This window comes from Oncorhynchus mykiss, chromosome 11 (assembly GCF_057628025.1).
Source record: "Oncorhynchus mykiss isolate SJ-2025 chromosome 11, ASM5762802v1, whole genome shotgun sequence".
Lineage (NCBI taxonomy): Eukaryota > Metazoa > Chordata > Actinopteri > Salmoniformes > Salmonidae > Oncorhynchus > Oncorhynchus mykiss.
In genome coordinates, this window is record NC_143032.1 from 71,448,961 (window position 1) to 71,470,206 (window position 21,246).

Genomic DNA, 21,246 nt, shown 5'->3' on the forward strand with positions numbered 1-21,246 from the left:
AACTGGCTGTCAGCAGAGCCTTTTCTGGAAGTGAAACAGTTCATTCAGCCTCTTTTACTACCTTTTAAAAAAACATGGCTGACTTGCTTAAACAAATGTGGTTTCTAATGACAATTGAGATGTACAAACTGGCATAAGGGAATGCCAAGCGGATAGGAGGCAATCCGTCATTTCAATAAAGACAATGAGCGAGCTAGGACAGATGTAACGTTAGTCAATACAACTATTTGTTTTAGCACTTAAAACATACAGCGACAGAATTCAGAACATGGGCTGTTCTTAGTGCTCTCTCTGTACACCCAGTTAGAACCGTCGGCTAAATAATGCAATATTCAATGATTCATTTCTCTAAAACAGGTTATAGGCTACAGTAGAACAGTCAAAAGTAGGCAAAGTTAGAGGTATATAGACCAAGTTATTAGGGTGAGGCACATGGCTACTAACATCTTACTACACAATATGCTTATTATTACTTTCTTAGTGTTAGGGGTGTGTATCGGAGGCGAAGTGAGGTGCAGGAGAGCAGAGTGTAGTGAACCGGCGCACTTTTTATTCCAGTCAAAATGACAGCACAAAATAACATAAAATGTTATAAAACATAAAACACGTAACAGACAAAAAATAATGACCGTAACAATATCCACAATATCAAAATACACTTAACACAAACAATCCTACGTGATGGGGAACAGAGGAATAAATACATATGAATTGATTGGGGAATGAAAACCAGGTGTGCAGGGAACAAGACAAAACAAATGGATACATGAAAAATGCCGGTAACGAAAGCCGGTGACGCCGAACGCCGCCCGATCAAGGAGAGGAGCCGACTTCGGCGGAAGTCGTGACACTTAGCTACAGTATACATATCTCCCTGGCATATTACATCATTTATGAAGCAGCATACAAAACATTTTTGGACTCACATCGTTGTGCTCGGCTCACTTGAACAGGAAGGTGGCGCGGAGGTCCTCCAAGTTAAGTTGTTTTGAGCGCTGCACAAATCTTGCTTCATTGACAGCATGGCCAATGTTGAATTTTATAATTTGAACCGTAGAAAAGTGCCCCTTAATCCAAGATTTGGGACCACACAGCCAGTCACTGATTCCTTTCAAACCACTCGTTGAATTTGCGATTTCCAACTTGTGTTGGATGGCCAATGAGCACCGACATGTTTTATCTGTAATTTATTTTCATTATTTCTCTTCCTATGACAAGGATTAAAAATGATTTGCCAGTAGATAGTTGACTTGATTCATGATGATGACTGCTAGCTAAGATTTTGAAAGTATGATGTTGACATGATCATTCCAATCAAAGCTACTGTACATATAACGTGATTTGAAGTCATTTTATCTGTGGCCAATGACCTTGAGCCTTCTTGGATGGGCACTTCTAATGTAACTCTATGGCAGCACCCAAGGGGCTAGAATTTTCTAAGTCTACGCTTAGACTTGGTGGTGACGTAGTACACCATGAGTGACAGAACACTGAGCCAATCACGGTGCAACACTCCATATTTTCTGTTGGCTTGCCCCACCACAGAAAGCACTGAGCTAGGCTGAAACACCTACATTTTGGAGCTGCCTTACTCAAGAAAACAAAAAAGAGACCACGTTTATATGTGGCCTTGTTAACTCAATTATATATATTATTTTTACATAATTTTCAAACTGATATGTGACACGTATTAATGCCAAAATAAAATGCAAAACAGGCAAGCTCCCCCCAAAAAGTATTTTTAATATATATATATATATATATATATATATATATATATTTTTTTTTTTTTTTTTTGCAAAAAATGTCGGGCTCAAAACCCCACCTGCCCTGAATGACGGGTCGCACTGTATCATGCTACCAAAACATACATTTATACCAACATTTTAGAATACCCTAGTACCTTCACATGATACTACTGAGTTGTTCAGCCCTACCGTTCTAAAGGACCTGTTAGAGCCTGTTATAAAATGTTTATAACGTCTGTTTTTATAAATTAAGTTGAATTTAAGCAACAGCCACTAGTCTCTTGCATGAGCATGTCATATCACGTGTGGCAGCTGTCATCAACCAGCTCTTCGCGTCTATTCCTCCGTCATTGTATTTAAAAAAAGATTTAGCGGGGATGCAGACCCAGACTCTAATGAGTCTTCTGTTAGATTTTTACATTTGTTACAATGGAGCAGCTCGCTGCTGAGCGAGCAATCGCCTGTTATAACCAAGACCACAGATCAGTCTGAGTAGACTTTGCAAGTTCACTGTCATGCAGCCTCTGAGTGTCAGAGAGGGAACATGGCAGTTTTACAACAAATAAAGCGTATCGTCTCTAGCCTAAACGGTTAAAACAATATGACCCATGTTACCGGATGTGCCTTTTTTAACATTTCTATCGCGATTCGTGCGCATTTTATATAATTTCACAAACCATGTCGCGGGCTGTTTTATACCTATCCCAGATCGCTAATTATTGGTTTGATAACAAACAACGATGTGCTTCAAAATGTATGATTTATATAGGGGTAATGTTGGAGACTTTTATCTCCCTCACCAACTTCAAACATCTGCTATCTGAGCAGCTAACCGATCGCTGCAGCTGTACATAGTCTATTGGTAAATAGCCCACCCACTTTCACCTACCTCATCCCCATACTGTTTTTATTTATTTATTTTTCTGCTCTTTTGCACACCAATATCTCTACCTGTACATAACCATCTGATCATTTATCACTCCAGTGTTAATCTGCATAATTGTAATTATTTGCCTACCTTCTCATGCCTTTTGCACACAATGTATATATAGACTCCCCTTTTTTCTACTGTGTTATTGACTTGTTAATTGTTTACTCCATGTGTAACTCTGTGTTGTCTGTTCACACTGCTATGCTTTATCTTGGCCAGGTCGCAGTTGCAAATGAGAACTTGTTCTCAACTAGCCTACCTGGTTAAATAAAGGTGAAATAAAAAAAAAATAAAAAAAATGTCAGCCAAAACTATGTCAAACGTCTTATTTCTGGTGCCTAACGTTTTAAAAGTTGTGTATGAGGGAGACAGAGGGAATGTGTGTGTTAAGGTTTCATGCAGTGTTTTCCCTTTACTGCCACGACGACATGCAGATCATTATGCATGCATATCACAGGAGGTTGTTGGCACCTTAACTGGGGAGGACGGGTTCGTGGTAATGTCTGGAGCGGAATCAGTGGGATGGAATCAAACAGGGTTTCTATGTGTTTGATGCAATTCAATATGTGCCGTTCCAGCCATTATTATGAGCCTTCCTCCCTTCAGCAGCCTCCACTGATGTACAGGTTATTCCTTCCTCCCACTCCTCCAGCCAAATCACAGGTAGGCCAGATGAAAACAGGAAAGTTGTTTTGTACAAGTAACGTTTTGCTTGACACATCAACAAAAACATGCTTTTGATGGAAAACATCCATAGATGCTGTTAGAATGAAATAGCCTAAAATGGTGTGAGGCATGGTTTTATTAAATAGTTGTATTATTGTTAAATGTTAATTGACCATTTTAGCAGAGAGAACTTGATGCATTGCAAAAATTGCCACACATGGACATGAATCCCAAAATATGTTTTGCTTCATCAGGATGCAACATTTGTTTTAAACAAGATGTCTCCTTTAATTCAACAGAGAGTAAAGATAATTTCACCCACCTTCTCAGATAGGAATCACAGTTCTTGACAGGTTTTGCCTCTTTCTTCACGCCATCTGGTGCCCATGCTATGGATGTATCTATCCCCACATCTACTCTGCCTGCAGCTCCAGAAGATATAGGCATCTCTGCTTCTTCTACAACGACTACATCTCACACTGCAAAAACTAAAACATCGCACAAACACCTAAGTCTAGGGACTTAGAAGAGTATAGCTGGTATCCTAAGCCTTGTGTACAAATTTGTCCGTCCAGTTCTGCATCTGTTTTGACCAGGAGAATGTGGTGGCTGTCTGGCAGTGGAGTTTTACAAAAGAGTTTGTTGTTGTATCCACGACAACCAAAGCCTAAATGAAAGTCCTACTTGGGGTATTAATCTAAATCTTGCACGCTTTGAGGAGGATATGGATGTGGGAGGGGACTAAGGGGACTAAATATGTTGAATTGAGTATGTTTTGCTTTATTTTATAGTGTTCAGGTGTAGTTTGTGAGTTTTGTTTCCGGTTCCGTGTCAGTCAGCTGTCAGAAACAAGAGTTTGTACAACTATAAAGATGACAACGCTTTCATTGAACTGCAACATCTGAATGGGACCTGGACAGTCGTGAAGAGGGCATGACAAAACCTTTTCCCTCTCAGGAGACTGAAAAGATTTGGCATGGGTCCCCAGGTCCTCAAAAAGTTCTACAGCAGCACCATCGAGAGCATCCTGACCTGTTGCATCACCACCTGGTATGGCAACTGCTCAGCATCTGTCACATCCTGACCATCGTTTGCTTTGTATGTTTCTATGTTTTGTTTGGTCAGGGTGTGATCTGAGTGGGCATTCTATGTTGGATGTCTTGTTTGTCTGTTTCTGTGTTTGGGCCTGATATGGTTCTCAATCAGAGGCAGGTGTTAGTCATTGTCTCTGATTGGGAGCCATATTTAGGTAGCCTGTTTTGTGTTGGGTTTTGTGGGTGGTTGTCTCCTGTGTCAGTGTTTGTACCACACGGGAATGTTTCGGGTTTTCACGTTTCTTGTTCTGTAGTTTATTCATGTATAGTTTCATTATTAAAGAACCATGAATTATAACAACGCTACATTTTGGTCTGCCTCTCCTTCCCAGGAAGAATCCCGTAACAGCATCTGCTCAGTAAGGTGCTACATAGGGTAGTGCGTATAGCCCAGTACATCACTGGGGCCAAGCTTTCTGCCATCCAGGACCTCTATACCAGGCGGTGTCTGAGGAAAGCCTATAAAATTGTCAGAGACTCTAGTTACCCAAGTCATAGACTGTTTTCTCTGCTACCGCACGGCAAGCTGTACCGGAACGCCAAGTCTAGGACCAAAAGGCTCCAGCTTCTAACCCCAAGCCATAAGACTGCTGAACAATTAATCAAATGTCCACCGGACTATTTACATTGCCCCCCCCCCCTTCCATTTGTTTTGTACACTGCTGCTACTCGCTGTTCATTATCTGTGTATAGTCACTTCACCCCCACCTACATGTACAAATTACCTCAACTAAATGGTACCCCCGCACACTGACTCGGTACCGGTATCCCCTGTATATAGGCTCGTTATTGTTATTTTATTGTGTTACTTTTTATTATTTTTTTACTTTAGTTCATTTGGTAAATATTTTCTTAACTCTTCTTGAACTGCACTGTTGGTTTAGGGCTTGTAAGTAAGCATTTCACGGTAATACACTTGTTGTATTCGGCCAATGTGACAAATAAAGTTTGATTTGATTTGAAACAAGCCTAAACATTTCACAGACAGGTGTTGAGTTTTGAAAATGTCTTTAATGTATTGGCAAAAGACGAGCACAGAGGAGATTCCAGTTCTGCCCTATCAGGTGTCAGAAGGTCTTTAGGACTCCTCCTTCTCGTCTCCGTGTGTAATGATGTAACACAGTGACTTGTAGTCGATGTTGCCGGCCACGTCAATTGGAGCCACAGAGAAGGCCTGATCCACCTGAGGATTTCATCAGGAGAGTGGGGTTAGGCAACTCGTTGGGAAAGGATCAAAATAAATGTGAACAGATATTGATTCTACTGTCCTTGTAGGACTGTACTACTGATTGAATGATTGATCTCTCTCTCTCTCTAGTAATTTGTCAACTGTGTGATTTAAAAAAAAAAGTATTCTTGTTAAGGAGGTAAGAAGGAGTTAGACATTACCAACCTCATCTGCTGTGAATTTATCAGCCTGGTTCATCAATAATCGTCTAAACCTAAAAAAAAAAAACATTTTTGAAAAGACAGAACAAATCGAATAAACTAACATTATACTCTACGTCATTGTACAGTTTGGCAAACTAGGAAGAGATTCAAATGATACTGACTCATCCTTGTTGACGAAGCCTGTGCCGTTTGGGTCAAAGAGCTTGAAGGCTGCGAGGATGGTGTCCTCAGGGTCTGTGCCTGTAGAGGGAGAGTCACGGTATATTTCATAGTTCAGCTTGCACGGACACACACACACACACACACACACACACACACACACACACACACACACACACACACACACACACACACACACACACACACACACACACACACACACACACACACACACACACACACACACACACACACACACACACACACAATCCAGCCTAATAACCAACAGTGTAACCCACATTATATGACATAACATCATAACATTGATATCAGGACATTCATACAGAGGAAACACTGATGAATGACTGTCCCTATGGCAAGATTAAAAGAGACTCAGCCTTCTAATTGTGAAGTAGATTGTGTGAGATGCCGAGGGATCTCACCATTGAGTTTCTCCCCAAACAAAGAGAGGAAAACGGTGAAGTTGATGGGACCCTTCCCCTCGTTCAACATCTCATCCAGCTCCTCATCCTTTACGTTCAACTTTCCTGGGAAACAAAAAACCAAATGATTATACCAACATATGCACATGAACGTATGCACACAGACACACATACATTTGTAAAGAGACTGAATACCTAGCTGTCCATAGGTTTCCCTCAGATCCTGTTTTTTGATGACACCATCTCTGTCTTGGTCAATACAGCCGAAGGCCTGGAGACAGACACAGTACAACCGTAAGTTAGTAACAGTGGTGTAAGGTAACTAGTATAAATACTTTGAAGTGCTACTTAAGTACTTTACTATTAATATTTTTGAGAACTTTTACTTTTACTTCTATACACGATCCCTGACATCCAAAAGTACTTGTTACATTTCGATAGCAATATAATCAAATTCACGTACCTATCAACATAAGTTATGTTGCTCTATATTGGATCACTCCAATATGGTATCCTTCCACACAGCAGCATACATTCCAAGTAAGGAATGCAGATTATTCCTGTGTACCTGGTGGTGCTGAGGCTGACCCTCTTAAATAGCTGTCGCCGCACTACTTCCTCCTCTTCCTATATTTCGTCTCATTCCAGAGTTGATTCGCTTGGTAAGAGCTCTATGTTAGAGTATATGAGGGCAGAAGTATACCCACAGCTATTCAATAGCTTGGAGCAGCTAGCTAGCTAGCCTCTCCATCTGGGTGCTCTACTGCCCCCCCCCCCCTCCCCACACGTTTGGCTTGTGTCATCTCGTTTGGGTTTTGTCGTTGTTTGTATTACTTGTGACAGAGTGTACCAACAAGGGGTGATACTCGGTTTAGTCGCTGAGGGTTTGTCTTAGTAGACTGTGTGACTTGTCTATCCACCGGCACCCTCTTCGGTTTTAGCCTTCGGGTTCGGCGACCACGCCTACCCCGCAAGATCGGGAGACTGTATGTTTTGCACCAGCGGACTTGCACTTCTCACATGATAGTGAGCTAGGTGTCACGAGGCAGCACGTTTTCATCTCTCACAAGGCGCAGCTAAACACCTTCTTCACTCACTTTGAGGATAACACAGTGCCGCTGACACTGGCCCTCTCTCTCGTTCTCTCGTTCTCCGTGGCCGACGTGAGTAAGACATTTAAGAGTGTTAAGCCAGCCCTGACAGCATCCCTAGCCGCGTCCTCAGAGCATGCACAGACCAGCTGGATGAAGTGTTTGTGGACATATTCGATCTCTCCCTATCCCTGTCCTTGCTTCAAGATGTCCACCATTGTTCCTATACTCAAGAACGCAAACGTAACTAAACTAAATGACTATGCTCCGTAGCACTCACTTCTGTCATCATGAAGTGCTTTGAGAGGCTAGTTAAGGGTCATATCACCTCCACCTTACCCGACACCCTAGACCCACTGCAATTTGCATACTGCCCCAATAGATCCATGGATGATGCAATTGCCATCGCACTGCACACTGCCCTGTCCCATCTGCACAGGAGGTATATCTATGTAAGAAAGCTGGTCATGGACTACAGCTGAGCCTTCCACACCATAGTACCATCCAAGCTCATCATTAAGCTTGGGGCCCTGGGTCTGAACCCCACCCTGTGCAACTGGGTCCTTTACATTCTGACGGACCGCCACAAGGCGGTGAAGGTAGGCGACAACACCTTCACTATGCTGGTCCTCAAAACTAGGGCCTCACAAGGGTGCATGCTCGGCACCCTCCTGTACTCCCTGTTCGCCCATGACTCCGTGGCCACGCACACCTCCAACTCAATCATCAAATTTGCAGAGGACACAACAGTGATAGGCCTGATTACCAACAATGATGAGACAGCCTACAGGGAGGAGGTGAGGGCCCTGGCAGAGTGGTGCCAGGAAAATAACCCGAGCCACTGCCTGTTCACACCGTTAAAATCCAGAAGGTGAGGTCAGTACAGGTGCATCAAAGCTGGGACCAAGAGACTGAAAAACAGCTTCTATCTGGAGGCTGTTAAATAGCCGGCCTCCGCCCAGTACCTTACCCTGAACTTAGTCACTGTTACTAGTCGGCTACCACCCAGTTACTCAACCATGCATCTTAGAGGCTGCTGCCCTATGTACAGACATGGAACACTGGTTTACATACTGTTTAATCCATTTAAAATGTATATACTGTATTCTAGTCAAGTCCATCCTTTTCAACTATTGCTGTACATATACTATTCTATCCATGTATTATTCAGATATACTATATAGTCTATCCACATACTGTCCATTATTTCTATACAGTACATCCCAACCACAGGTTGGTGGCACCTTAATTGAGGAGGAACCGCTCATGGTAAGGCTCCCCAAATACAGGTGTGCCAAGCTTGTAGCGTCATGTCCAAGAAGTCTCAAGGCTGTAAATGCTGACAAAGGTGCTTCAACAAAGTACTGAGCAAAGGGTCTGAGTACTTTTGTAAATGTGCTATTTCAGTTTTTTTTTATTTTTTATAAATTTGCAAAAAAATATTTAATCAATTTTAGAATAAGGCTGTGATGTAATAAAATGTGGAAAAAGTCAAGGGGTCTGAAGATTTTCTGAATGCACTGTATGTATAGAGAAATGCTTGTGTTCCTAGCTCCAACAGTGCAGTAATATCTAACAATACGCACAAATCTAAAAGTGAAAGAATGGAATTAAGAAATAGAGAAATATTAGGACGAGCAATGTCGGTGTCCAGAGTATGTATATATTTAGATGCACCTGTACAGGTGGACCTGTTTGCAACTCAGGAAAACACTCATTTCCCCAGCTGGTTCTCGATGTCGGACCCTACAGGCCCTCTGGGTCTGGACACCCTCGCTCACGATTGGCTTTACGTGTTCCCACCATTTCCCCTGATCACAGCTATGCTAGACAGGGTCATTTTGATGGGCCACCAGCTGCACTTGATAGCTCCATCATGCTGGCCGAGACCACCATGGTTCAGCCTCCTGTTGTCCCTCTTGTCGGGGACTCCATGGCAGCTGCCCCTGAGGCCCAACCTGCTCTTTCAGACACTGTGGCATCCGGACCCGCACCGCCTCCAGCTTTGGGCTCGGCCTCTGAAAGGCGTTAGTGGACCAGTCTAACCGTGGTCACATACATAACCTTTGTTGTCATCCCTAGCGCCTCTTAACTGGCTTACTCAATAAACACAAATAGAGCATTTGTAAATTATGTTTGAGTTTTGAAGTGTGTCCCTGACTGTTCCGAAAATAAATGTTGTCTTTTCATTTGCTTCATATAAGGAATTTGATGTGTAGAATTGACTTGTACTTTTACTCAAGAATGACAATTAATACTTAAGTCCATTTAAAACAGATACTTTTAGACTTTTACTCAAGTAGAATTTTGCTGGGTGACTTTCACTTCTACCTGAGTCATTTTCTATGAAGGTATCTTTGCTTTTACTCAAGTTTGATAATTGAGTACTTTTTTCACCAGTGGTTATCTTGCTTTTGATTGGTTTTACCTTCATCATAAAATAAATAATTATTATCCAAATGTATTTATCACTTATATTTAAAGCAGTTTCCTCTGACGTTTAATGTCTATGAACCAGCAATCCAAACTACCAATATAGCACTTTTATGAATTAGACCGTGAAAGTGTAACTATACCTCCTTAAACTCCTGTATCTGGGACTGTTCGAACATGGAGAAGACATTGGAGCAGCTCTTCTGGGCTCCTCTCTGTCTCTTATTAGCAGCCTTCTTACTGGCCTGAGAAACCAGGACAAATTGACAGACACATGATCTTTGCTGTCACTCAGTCTGACCAGAGTGAGAGGAGAGAGGGAGTCAAACAAAAGCACTTACATAAACATGTAATAATTGAACCATGTATTCTACGTGAAAGAGTATTGAGTGATGAATTCAAACATGTCACATACATTTTAGCCTCTTCTTCTTACACTAAAACATCCTAGTTTTACTTGACCAAGGTCATCCAAAGTCGGTGTGATTTAAATTCAATTCAGCATGATTTACTTTCTAAGGACTTATATTTGTAATCAAAACAGTAGGATATTATAAAAGGGCTTTGAACACTGTAAAAGGAGTTCCAATAGAAAGCTGACACCAGATTTACTCTCTACATAGTCAAAAACGCTTCTAATATTGTATCACAACAATTAACTCCATTCCAGATCAATATTCCAGAGATATATTGCTCAAAAGAAAAGTTAGATGGCAAACGATGAATAATATGGAGAATGTCATTTTTCTACTCACCATGTCAGTGTGTGGTGCGATGTCTCTCTTGGTCCAGGACTATGTGTGATTAGTGGGGAGGGTTTATATGTATGGCCCATGTTATCTTCTGCCCTCCTATAATAAGCCTGCAGTGGGTGCCATAGTCCCTTACATGGCCATCTCTAACCTCTCTCTGTGGGAACACGATAAGGACCCAAGGACCAGGATTCCACTGGGGTGGTAGAAGGAGATAGGGAGAGATATAATGCAGGGGGAGGGGTGATACAATGAGAGAAGAGAGGGGAGAGAGAGAGAGAGGGGAGGTGGATGTGCAGAGATACGGTGAGAGCGGGGATGGCGGGATATGGCAAACGAGGAGGTGGGATTTAGAGGATTGTGGGTATTATGTGATGCAATGTGAGTAGTCAGTAAAATCTCTACCGATGAAAAGTTGAGATGTTACCCATTGGTATGGCTGTTGTTTATACTCTTATTTCAGTTGTGTTGGGTGTTTGCCTGATTTTGTGTTACTCACCTACTCTAAGACTTTGCTGAACATAAACTTTACAGTTATTTATGACACCAAAGTATGTGGTCATGTACAGCAAAAGCCTAAATGTTTTATGAGGATAGACACAAAAGAAATTGATTTTTTTTTATAGCAACTTTATTTACAATAAACAAAGCACATTCTCATTCTTAGATATACATATTAGCAATTAAGACCTAAACTCATCATACATACCTTTTATAAAGAAGCATTTCATCTCCCACTAACAGTAAGTGAAAGACTAAACTGCAATACATTTGAAACGTATAATCCTTTACTTTTGAGTTACTGTATCTAAGGTAACATCTCTGGATTGTACAGACATCAGCAAACTGAAAACATACAGATATTATAAATCAATGTCAATGCTTTTCACATGAACGTTATATTACAGTACTAACCAGGCTTCAAACACCTGCAATCGGTGGTAGCTTGAGAACATGTTATAACAAGGGTTCAGTACTTGCTGTGACACACCACCTGTGCATTGTGGGTACTCCAGGAAATGTATAGAGACTCTGTATAATACTGTACACTAGGAAAAATACTGATTTAACCTGCCTCTTTGTTTTCCATAGTGTGTGCTGTGTGGTAGGGTTATATGTCAGTACAATGAGTTCTCCACACATATATTCCCTCTCTCACCAGTGAGGAGGGATGCTTTACTCTGTGAGGGCCTCGAAAAAAGGGTTGGGTGACATTAGATGGGAGGGGGTTCTTAATTGGACAACAGTCCATCCTCTCCTCGACTCTTCTGTCCTCCTCTCCTGTGCGACCTGGAAACCGATAAGTGGTCAAGGAGAGAGTTAATTTGTTTGTAGGCGAACAGAGGAGTGTCCTCCTCACTTCTATAGCTTCCTCTCGCGAAGGATACTGAAGTGCATCCTCCGCGGCAGAGTTTTGAAATCTGCCCCCTTTGATTCAGCTGTTGTTCACTTGGAGGAGAAAGCATGCACATATTTCAAAACAATACTTGTAGTTTTATCTATAAAATGTCTAGCACAACTAGCTACATTAGTTTTTACTACTTTACGCCTCTGTAAACGTCATTTGTTTCCATGTTTCCTCCCTTCCTCTCCTCGATTACCGTTGACCTTTTTCAAAAGGAGGCGAGGTGAGGATGGAGGAGAGGATGCGAGTTGAGCAAAACCAATTGAGATTCTCCAGAGTCATTTACTGTGGGGGTTCAGTTCAGCCTGGTTCACCTGTATCACCCCCTATAGGTGGGAGGCTGTTACGACCCTCTCACTGTGTCAGCATGCACGCTGCCATCTTACAGGCTACTGCAGAGATAAGTGCTGCCCCCCGGCCACTCCCTTCCTCTGATTGGATGAAGGTGATGTCACAGTGAGGCGTCAGCTCACGTACAACTTTGTGGAACCTGTCTTGGAAACTGTGGAGGGAGATCAACATCAGGGTTAGAATAAAATCCATCACATTTTTACTAGATATGACTAGCATCATTTGTATGTTACAGACTTAGTGACCCTCTGTCTCTCTCTCTCTGCCTCTCCCTCCCCCTCCTCACCAGGGGTGGAGTTTGTAGACGGAGCCGTCAACGCCCACGGTGATCTTCAGCACCTCCTGGCTGCGGCGTTCTCTCATGCGATTGATTACGGCGGCTAACCCCGCTCCACACATATGTGCTGCCCGCGTGGACACGCTCTCACACGCCAGACGCACTATGTCACAGTCCATCTCCGAGGGCAACACGCCCAGCGTGGACAGGATGTTGTAGATCTGCTTCCTGTCACCAGAGTCACTGAGAAACACACAGGGTGAGAATACACACAACATTTACTAAGGAACCAAGACTTACTGAGCGTAGCTTTACTGTCTCACACAGAAGACTGACACAAACTGTGTTGCTGTAATTCTAATAGTGTTGACAGATGTTATTGTCATTTCACTGTTGTGTCTTGACCCCTCACCTCTCTATCTGGGAGACATAGCGCGTCTCAAAGCTGCCGCGAGTCTTCAGCAGGTCAGAGGCTTCCCCGTTAAACAGCAGCTCTTCATTCACCAGCTTCAACAATACCACCCTCACCAGCTCTCCCATGTACTTCCCACTGATCAACTTCTCGTAGCTACAGACAGATGGAGGAGAGGGGGGGAGACAGTAGAGGGAAGCCGCAGGGCAGAGGAGGTGGATGGAGAGAGAGTCGTGCGTCACATAACACGTGAACCTATATATATATCCCTGTCATCATAATTTCCCAGCTGGGCTGAAGAATAAGAAGGATTGCAAAGCAGGAGAGCGATCTCTCCATCTCTCTGTCGTTGTGAGTGGAGAGAGAGATAAAGTGCTAGGGTGAGTGAGGCTCAGCTCCTCGGTTGCCTGTGTGAAGAGACTGTCAGAGCAAACGGTAAACAGCCATTAGCCTGGTTGAGCACTGGACAGGAGCTCATTAATCTGACCCTGACGTATATGGGCCTGCCACTGGCCACAGCCAGGAAAACAACCTGGTTACCTAGCGACCACACAGGCTGTAGGTCAGCCAGGTGAGCGTCATAGACAGGTGAGGGAGAGAACAAGAGAGAGAGAGAGAGGCACGTTTCCACCTGTGCTTATCCTCAGGCTGCTTGTGCAGTGTGTCACAGAAACATGTGCAGTGTCACAGAAACATGTGCAGTGTGTCACAGAAACATGTGCAGTGTCACAGAAACATGTGCAGTGTCACAGAAACATGTGCAGTGTCACAGAAACATGTGCAGTGTGTCACAGAAACATGTGCAGTGTGTCACAGAAACATGTGCAGTGTGTCACAGAAACATGTGCAGTGTGTCACAGAAACATGTGCAGTGTCACAGAAACATGTGCAGCGTGTCACAGAAACATGTGCAGTGTCACAGAAACATGTGCAGTGTGTCACAGAAACATGTGCAGTGTCACAGAAACATGTGCAGTGTGTCACAGAAACATGTGCAGTGTGTCACAGAAACATGTGCAGTGTCACAGAAACATGTGCAGCGTGTCACAGAAACATGTGCAGCTCTCAGAAACACATTGGACTCTTACTTACTTTGACCTTCTAAGAATGTCTGGATACACGTGCAGTATTAGCTGGAACTACTAGTAAAAAATATAGTGAAAGCAGGTGCTTCCACACAGGTGTTTCCTTAATTAATTAAGCATGTATAAAAATGCCCAGTTACCCATTATTTTGTCTACCATGGCTAGAAGAAGAGATCTCAGTGACTTTGTACAGAGGGGTCTCAAAGGACCATAGGGGGTTTAAAGAGAGAGAGTGTGTGTGTGTGTGTGTGTGTGTGTGTGTGTGTGTGTGTGTCACCAGAGGGCATAGGGGGTTTAAAGGGTGTGTGTGTGTGTGTGTGTGTGTGTGTGTGTGTGTGTGTGTGTGTGTGTGTGTGTGTGTGTGTGTGTGTGTGTGTGTGTGTGTGTGTGTGTCTCAGTCACCAGATCTCAACCCAATTAAACACTTATGTGAGATTATGGAGCGGCGCCTGAGACAGTGTTTTCCACCACCATCAACAAAAATTTATCGTGGAAGAATGGTGTCACATTCCTCCAATAGAGTTCCAGACACTTATGCCAAGGTGCATATAAGCTGTTCTGGTGGCTTGTGGTGGACCAATGCCCTATGAAAACACTTTATGTTGGTGTTTCCTTTATTTTGGCAGTTACCTCTAGGTACTACTTTCAAGAATCGATTCATTTAGCCACTTTTATGTCTATGAAATGTTTAATCACGAGTGGAGATTGGAACACCCCCTAAACTTAGAAGGGCCTGGTTGATTCTTTGTGAAACAGACAGCTCTCCAGTACTCACAGTTGTTGTCCAGGGTTGAGTGATGTCTCATCCACCACCCTGTCGTACTCCAGTCTGAATTCCTCTAGCTCTCCGTTGGCACCGAAGGCCCCCCACTCTGTGTTCACACACATCCTCCCCTCTTCTCCCTCCACCAGCTCCACTGTCCTCATCTCCTCCATGTAGCATGCGTTACACCCAGTACCTGGGGACAGGACAATGCTCATATTACACTTGATTTGTGTGTTGTATTACAGACAAACACCAACATAGTTGGCTTTAAAGAGGGGTAGAGTAGGTGGTAGGTAACAGGAGATTAGTGGATGAGCAATCAATGTGTGTGTGTGTGTCCTCACCCACAATCATTCCCACTTCGCAGCTGCGGTCCTCATAGTAGCAAGATATCATGGTAGCAACTGTATCGTTCACCATGGCAACTACGTCCATCTCAAAGTCCTGAAGAGTAAAGGAACATTTCAGTACAGATCTATTTACATGAATCTCTTGCGCATGTTTTACAAATGTCTCATAGCATGTCTATCATAACATATTTATAATTGTGTGTATCGTAAACATAGAATCCTTATCCTGTAGTAAAAACCCTACCCCTCTCCTCTTGATGGCATCTCTCAGTAGTCCCACCACGTTGTTACCCTCGGCTCCAGAAGCCTTGAACCCTTTGGTCCAGTTCAGTAGGATGCCCTGGGAGGAACACACAGGTTAGAGTTAGGGGTAGGGTTGGTAGCAGGGCTCAGAGGAGGCTGGTAGGCAGAGCTCTAGGATGGCAGGCTTATTGTAATGTCTGGAATTGAGTAAATGGAACAGAGTCAACCTTGTGGTGTCCATGTGTTTGATGTGTTTGATACCATTCCATTCATTGCATTCCAGCCATTACAATGAGCCCCTCCACTTATAGTTCCTCCCACCAGCCTCCTCTAACAGATACTAACTCAGACAATCAGATAGTCACTGAGGTCAACTCTCTAATCTGAAGTCTCTAAACTTGTGTGGATCTTGTACTTAGTCCATGTCATACCTTGTCTATGTCCTCATGTCGTACGGGGAAGGAGAAGGTGAAACCCAGAGGAAGCTTCCTGTGTTTGATGTGGTGTCTGTCCAGGAAGTCCGATATACACTCTGCAATGTAGTCAAAGAGCTGAGAAGAGAGAGGGAGGGAAGAGGGAAAAGGAGAAAGAGGGGAAGACGGAGAAATGGAAAGACAGGATTTATGGGACACTAATTACACTGGTCAGCACAGTGCACTTCTGAGTGAACACTTCTAAGTACACTAGTGCTGCACGCTCACCATCTCAGCCGTGCCTGTCATTGCGTCTTCAGGGATGGAGTACATCTGGTGTTTGGTCTCCACCTTCCACCCCCTCTCCTCATCCTCCCCCACCTTCACCAACATCACACGGAAGTTAGTCCCCCCCAGGTCCAGGGCCAGGAAATCCCCCACCTCTGACACAGCGCAGCATAGAGAAGGTTGTCATAAAGGATCAAACACACACTCACACAACCAGGTTTTTTTGGAATAGAGTTTTATTGTGGAATATTGTATTTCAAAAAGCCCTAGACACTGAATGTTAACTAGATCTAATGAGAAATGTAATGTTCTTTCATGTGCCAGCTCTCAAGACATTACCACTCGGTACAAATAGACTAGCTATCATGAATTTACATTGTTATTTCACAAGAAGGCATTGAATAAATGGGTTGTTGAACCAAATCGGTGGCTTATGCGAAGTGTAACTTGGTCAAAAAAGACTTCATAACTTCACAAACTTCATAAACTTCATAAAAAAACATGTTTTCCAATCTCAAGAGGTAAAAAACAATCAAGCTGACTATAGTAAGTGCCTATAAAGAGCCAAATAAAGTAAGTGTTTAATGTAACAGGTTTGACTGTAACAGGGTTGGTGATTTCATCTTAAATCAGCCATAAATATGCTTGTGACAGGGAGAATGGAAGCTGTGTGCAACAGGGAGGGGCAATTGAATGCAAGCTTATTTTTTTAGGGGAAATTGTTAAAACCTTTCTAGCCTGTCTGGGTAACAGGGTTGACGTGTTATGCCCGACCCGCTCAGTTTTCCACCACAAGACACCAGAAAATTGCCAAAATGTTTAAAACCAGCTCACCTTTTTTTACAATATGATTTTAAATGTTTCTATAAAATAAATGTTTTTAAAGGAATAATTTCACCACATTTAAACAAGAGTTCAGTTCACGTTACAGGGTTGACCTTAAAATGAGGGACCAATGTGAATTAATCAGTAATCACATTAAATAATTAATAATCTTCAGAAATGACTGTCAAAGCAACAAAATAACTAGAGGTTTACATTGTTGGTGAACACATTGAGAAATGTTGTGGGTAAGTGGGTTAAAACCTTCCTAGAAGTCAGAGGGTGTTCTATTTCATATTGAAATTCAGATAAGTTGAATTCTCTTTGTTGTCTATATTAAAGGGCACTTCATTTAAAAACCTCTACGGGATCGGTGTCCCTATACCGGGACGGTTGCACTAATGTGTGCTAATGTGATTAACATGACAGTTGTAAGTAACAGCAAACTTTCCAGGACATAGACATGTCTTATATGGGCAGAAAGCTTACATTCTTGTTAATCTAACTGCACCGTACAATTTACAGTAGTTTTTACAGTGAAAAAATACCATGCTATTGTTTGAGGACAGTCCACAACAACAAAAAATGTATCATGGCAACTGGTTTGATACATTCACCTCTGAAGGTAAATAATGCACTTACATTCTATAATCCTGCTCTGATTTCCCAGAGATAAAATGTAGCGTAGTTTTGTTTCATAAAATACATTTTTATATTCAAATGTAGGAACTGGGTTCTACAGTCTCTTGCTCCACACCCATCCCGCATGGCCATCTAGATGTGTGAAAGTTAGTGTATAAGCTAATGATCCATCATGTAGGACATTCCTTGGAGTGTGTAAACTTACACTTTGTATTACCATATCATTTTTGTATGTTCTCTATAGTTATGTAATTGAAAATGTATCAATTGACCAATTCGGCACGTTTGGGCAGACTTGATGCAAAATATTGTCCAGTATTGCAATGCTTCACTGGATCAATCTGAAACTTTGCACACACACTGCTGTCATCTAGTGGCCAAAATCTAAGTTGCGTCTAAACTGCAATATTATATTATGGCCTTTCGCTTGCATTTCAAAGATGATGAATTTTTAGTTTTATAGAAAAAACATGTTTTTTTGTTTGTATTATCTTTAACCAGATCTAATGTGTTACATTCTCCTACATTCATTTCACATTTCCACAAACTTCAAGGTGTTTCCTTTCAAATTATATCAATAATATGAATATCCTTGCCTCAGGTACAGAGCAATTAGATTTGGGTATGTCATTTTAGGCGAAAATTTTAAAAAGGGGTCTGATCCTTTAATATAACAGGCTTTTAAAAATGCAATATTGGTGCACAATTTCTACTTAAAATATGAAAGATACGCAAAAGGCACTCATTTTGTTGAGCGACCCAAATGAGGTAAATGCCTCTACCTGATCCCTCAGGAGTGGAGTAGACATAGGTGGGTAGCATTTTGACGCTGGACTCCTGGTGCGTCTCTACCCGCAGTCCCCGGTCCATCTCCCTCATCATCCTCTTCATCACCTCCTTCAACTGCTCCTTCTTCAACCTGAACTCCGACAGAATCTGCTCCACCTGGGGAGGGAGGGACGAACAGGGTCAGAGCAGGTCTCATTCATAAAATACCTTTAGAATAGAATAACATTATTTCCCCCCAAGGAAACGTCAGGTGTGGCATTTCTCAAGCCCAAGGACACTTTACATACGTCACAGATAAAGTACAGCAGGGGTTCCCAAACTGTTGTAATCAACGGTCAATGTTTACTCTTTAAGTTGAGTCTATGACAGTCTATTACAAATCAGTCTGATAGTACTTTTGATGGTATTTCAATCTGAAGGAAGTATGATTTGAATTGACTGAAATGCATCAGAAAGGTATTGGGAAGTTCAGAAGATCACCAGGCTATAATGTTCTAGAAACTTCTGTGTAGAAAAGAACGTTATCATTAATGATGTTATTTTCCCCCCAGTCTGATTTAGTGCCTGGTCTTATCCACTCTGTTCTAATGTGTCCCTTGCAGCTTGTGGGATTGTAGAGGGAAACAGAAGACACATACGTGTTCCTTATCTTTCAGTGATGGGGTCATAATATTTTGTAACTTAAAAGAGTGAGCCACATTTGTAAGAAGAAAACAGAAACCGCTCTGTTATTCCAACCGCATCTAGCGGCTACCGGAGGTTACTGACGTAACCCCGGTTCTATGAACCAAGCACCATTTTTTTACATTTGATTTCAGAGTTTTTCTCGCAAACCCATTTTAAATCAGGTGACCCCACATGGGTCGTGAACCCTAGTTTGGGAAACGATGGAGTACATAATTTATAGCACAATAAAGCAAATATTGAAAAAAAAAGTTGTGTGGGAGAGTAAGGGATAACGAAGATTTAATATTTCACTTCAGCCCTTGCTCTCCATTTTTGTTCATCTAAAATGTGACCTGCTGAAACACAAACATTGAAAACAAATAAAATAAAATGTAATAAGTTGAAAGTGAAAGAAGTTTCTATTTGCAGTATGCCCTGTTGATGGTTGCTCTGAAATACGTCACCACCAAGACACACAGAATTTCATCCAGCTATTTCACAAAGAGGACAAAGTAGTGAACTGAACATCTGACAAAGCTTCTCACCCATAATTTCTTCTCAAACACGGGGCAGTCTGTGTGTGAAGACGAGTTAATTCAGACAACATTCATACAGAACAGTATGAGTAATAATAGTAGTCAAATTATAACATAATTAAGGCAATAATGTACAAATTATTTGAAAATCAATTCAAGTAACTCAATCCTAAGTAAACTATTCTGACGTTAAAACCTAGACTGGATACCAAAATTAGTTCTCATCTAAACTCTTCAGAAATGTGTGTCTTACCATGAGGGCTGTCTCTAGCACAGAGTTGAGGTTACAAGGCATCTTCCCCATCTGGCCCGTGTAGGAGCTGACACACGGCATCTTTTCTAGCCTTACAAATTACTCTCTGTGTGTATCTAGGGTGTATGGAGAGTGTGAGTCTGCAGAGCCAGTGGACTGTAAATACAGTTGAATGAGGACCTCAGCTGTTTTTATGCTCTGGTAAAAGGGGCTGGCCGGAGAAGATGGTGGCCTCTGTACACACACAAACGCCCACACCCTAATGCCTCATCCCATCTGGCCAAGGTCATATGGTCAGATGAAATATATATGACCTGATTTCAGGAGAGCTATAGACTGAGTGTACAAGACTGACCAGGTGAATCCAGGTGAACGCTATGATCCCTTATTGATGTCACTTGTTAAATCCACTTCAATCAGTTTAGATGAAGGGAAAGAGACAGGTTAAATAATTATTTTTAAGCCTTGAGATAATTGAGACATGGATTCAGAGGGTGAATGGGCAAGACAAAATATTTAAGTGCCTTTGAACAGGGTATGGTAGTAGGTGTCAGGCACACCAGTTTGAGTGTGCCAAGAACTGCAACACTGCTGGATTTTTCACACTCAACAGTTTCCTTGTGTATCAAGAATGGCCGTGTGTATCAAAAATCTAGCCAACTTGACACAATTGTGGGAAGCATTGGAGTCAACATGGTCCAGAGTAGCCTATGTCGTTGGGTTCAACATGCACATGATTTGTGCCTGTATACAGTGCCTTGCGAAAGTATTCGGCCCCCTTGAACTTTGCGACCTTTTGCCACATTTCAGGCTTCAAACATAAAGATATAAAACTGTATTTTTTGTGAACAATCAACAACAAGTGGGACACAATCATGAAGTGGAACGACATTTATTGGATATTTCAAACTTTCTTAACAAATCAAAAACTGAAAAATTGAGCGTGCAAAATTATTCAGCCCCTTTACTTTCAGTGCAGCAAACTCTCTCCAGAAGTTCAGTGGGGATCTCTGAATGATCCAATGTTGACCTAAATGACTAATGATGATAAATACAATCCACCTGTGTGTAATCAAGTCTCCGTATAAATGCACCTGCACTGTGATAGTCTCAGAGGTCCGTTAAAAGCGCAGAGAGCATCATGAAGAACAAGGAACACACCAGGCAGGTTTGAGATACTGTTGTGAAGAAGTTTAAAGCCGGATTTGGATACAAAAAGATTTCCCAAGCTTTAAACAT

At 42.2% G+C, this 21,246-nt stretch overlaps 2 protein-coding genes across 3 annotated transcripts; both read right to left on the minus strand.

The window, feature by feature from the left end:
- Positions 1-5,430: 5,430 nt before the first annotated feature.
- LOC110536312 (myosin regulatory light chain 2, atrial isoform) lies at positions 5,431-10,762 on the minus strand. The gene is made up of 7 exons (XM_021622041.2): positions 10,713-10,762; positions 10,101-10,202; positions 6,629-6,704; positions 6,434-6,538; positions 5,993-6,071; positions 5,833-5,881; positions 5,431-5,622 (listed from the first exon to the last, which is right to left on the minus strand). The coding sequence occupies exons 1-7, from the start codon at positions 10,713-10,715 to the stop codon at positions 5,518-5,520; spliced, it is 519 nt and encodes a 172-aa protein (XP_021477716.1). The 5' UTR covers positions 10,716-10,762; the 3' UTR covers positions 5,431-5,517.
- Positions 10,763-11,479: 717 nt separating this feature from the next.
- LOC110536311 (hexokinase-4) lies at positions 11,480-20,241 on the minus strand. 2 transcript variants are annotated; one of them, XM_036936229.2, is made up of 11 exons: positions 20,008-20,173; positions 19,764-19,792; positions 18,546-18,708; positions 16,300-16,454; positions 16,030-16,149; positions 15,600-15,695; positions 15,350-15,449; positions 15,015-15,198; positions 13,155-13,310; positions 12,752-12,985; positions 11,480-12,616 (listed from the first exon to the last, which is right to left on the minus strand). In XM_036936229.2, exons 3-11 carry the CDS (start codon positions 18,652-18,654, stop codon positions 12,469-12,471), a joined length of 1,302 nt encoding a protein of 433 aa, XP_036792124.1. In that variant the 5' UTR covers positions 18,655-18,708; positions 19,764-19,792; positions 20,008-20,173; the 3' UTR covers positions 11,480-12,468. The 2 variants fall into 2 exon arrangements, with proteins under 2 accessions (XP_036792124.1, XP_036792123.2); XM_036936228.2 differs by lacking the exon at positions 19,764-19,792 and having other exon boundaries at positions 20,008-20,241.
- Positions 20,242-21,246: the final 1,005 nt, after the last annotated feature.

Bases quoted from the DNA above. Each gene is read 5' to 3' on its own strand.
- LOC110536312 (XM_021622041.2), bottom strand. The intron at 6,705-10,100 runs GTATAGTTACAC...GTCTGTCTCCAG, and splicing joins AGATACAGGAGTTTAAGGAG to GCCTTCGGCTGTATTGACCA. The intron at 6,072-6,433 runs GTGAGATCCCTC...CTCCCTCTACAG, and splicing joins GTTTGGGGAGAAACTCAATG to GCACAGACCCTGAGGACACC.
- LOC110536311 (XM_036936228.2), bottom strand. From the start codon at position 20,088: ATGCCGTGTGTCAGCTCCTACACGGGCCAGATGGGGAAGATGCCTTGT. The intron at 15,199-15,349 runs GTGAGGACACAC...TCCTGTCCCCAG, and splicing joins CGAAGTGGGAATGATTGTGG to GTACTGGGTGTAACGCATGC. The intron at 12,986-13,154 runs GTGAGGGGTCAA...TGTGTTTCTCAG, and splicing joins TATGTCTCCCAGATAGAGAG to TGACTCTGGTGACAGGAAGC.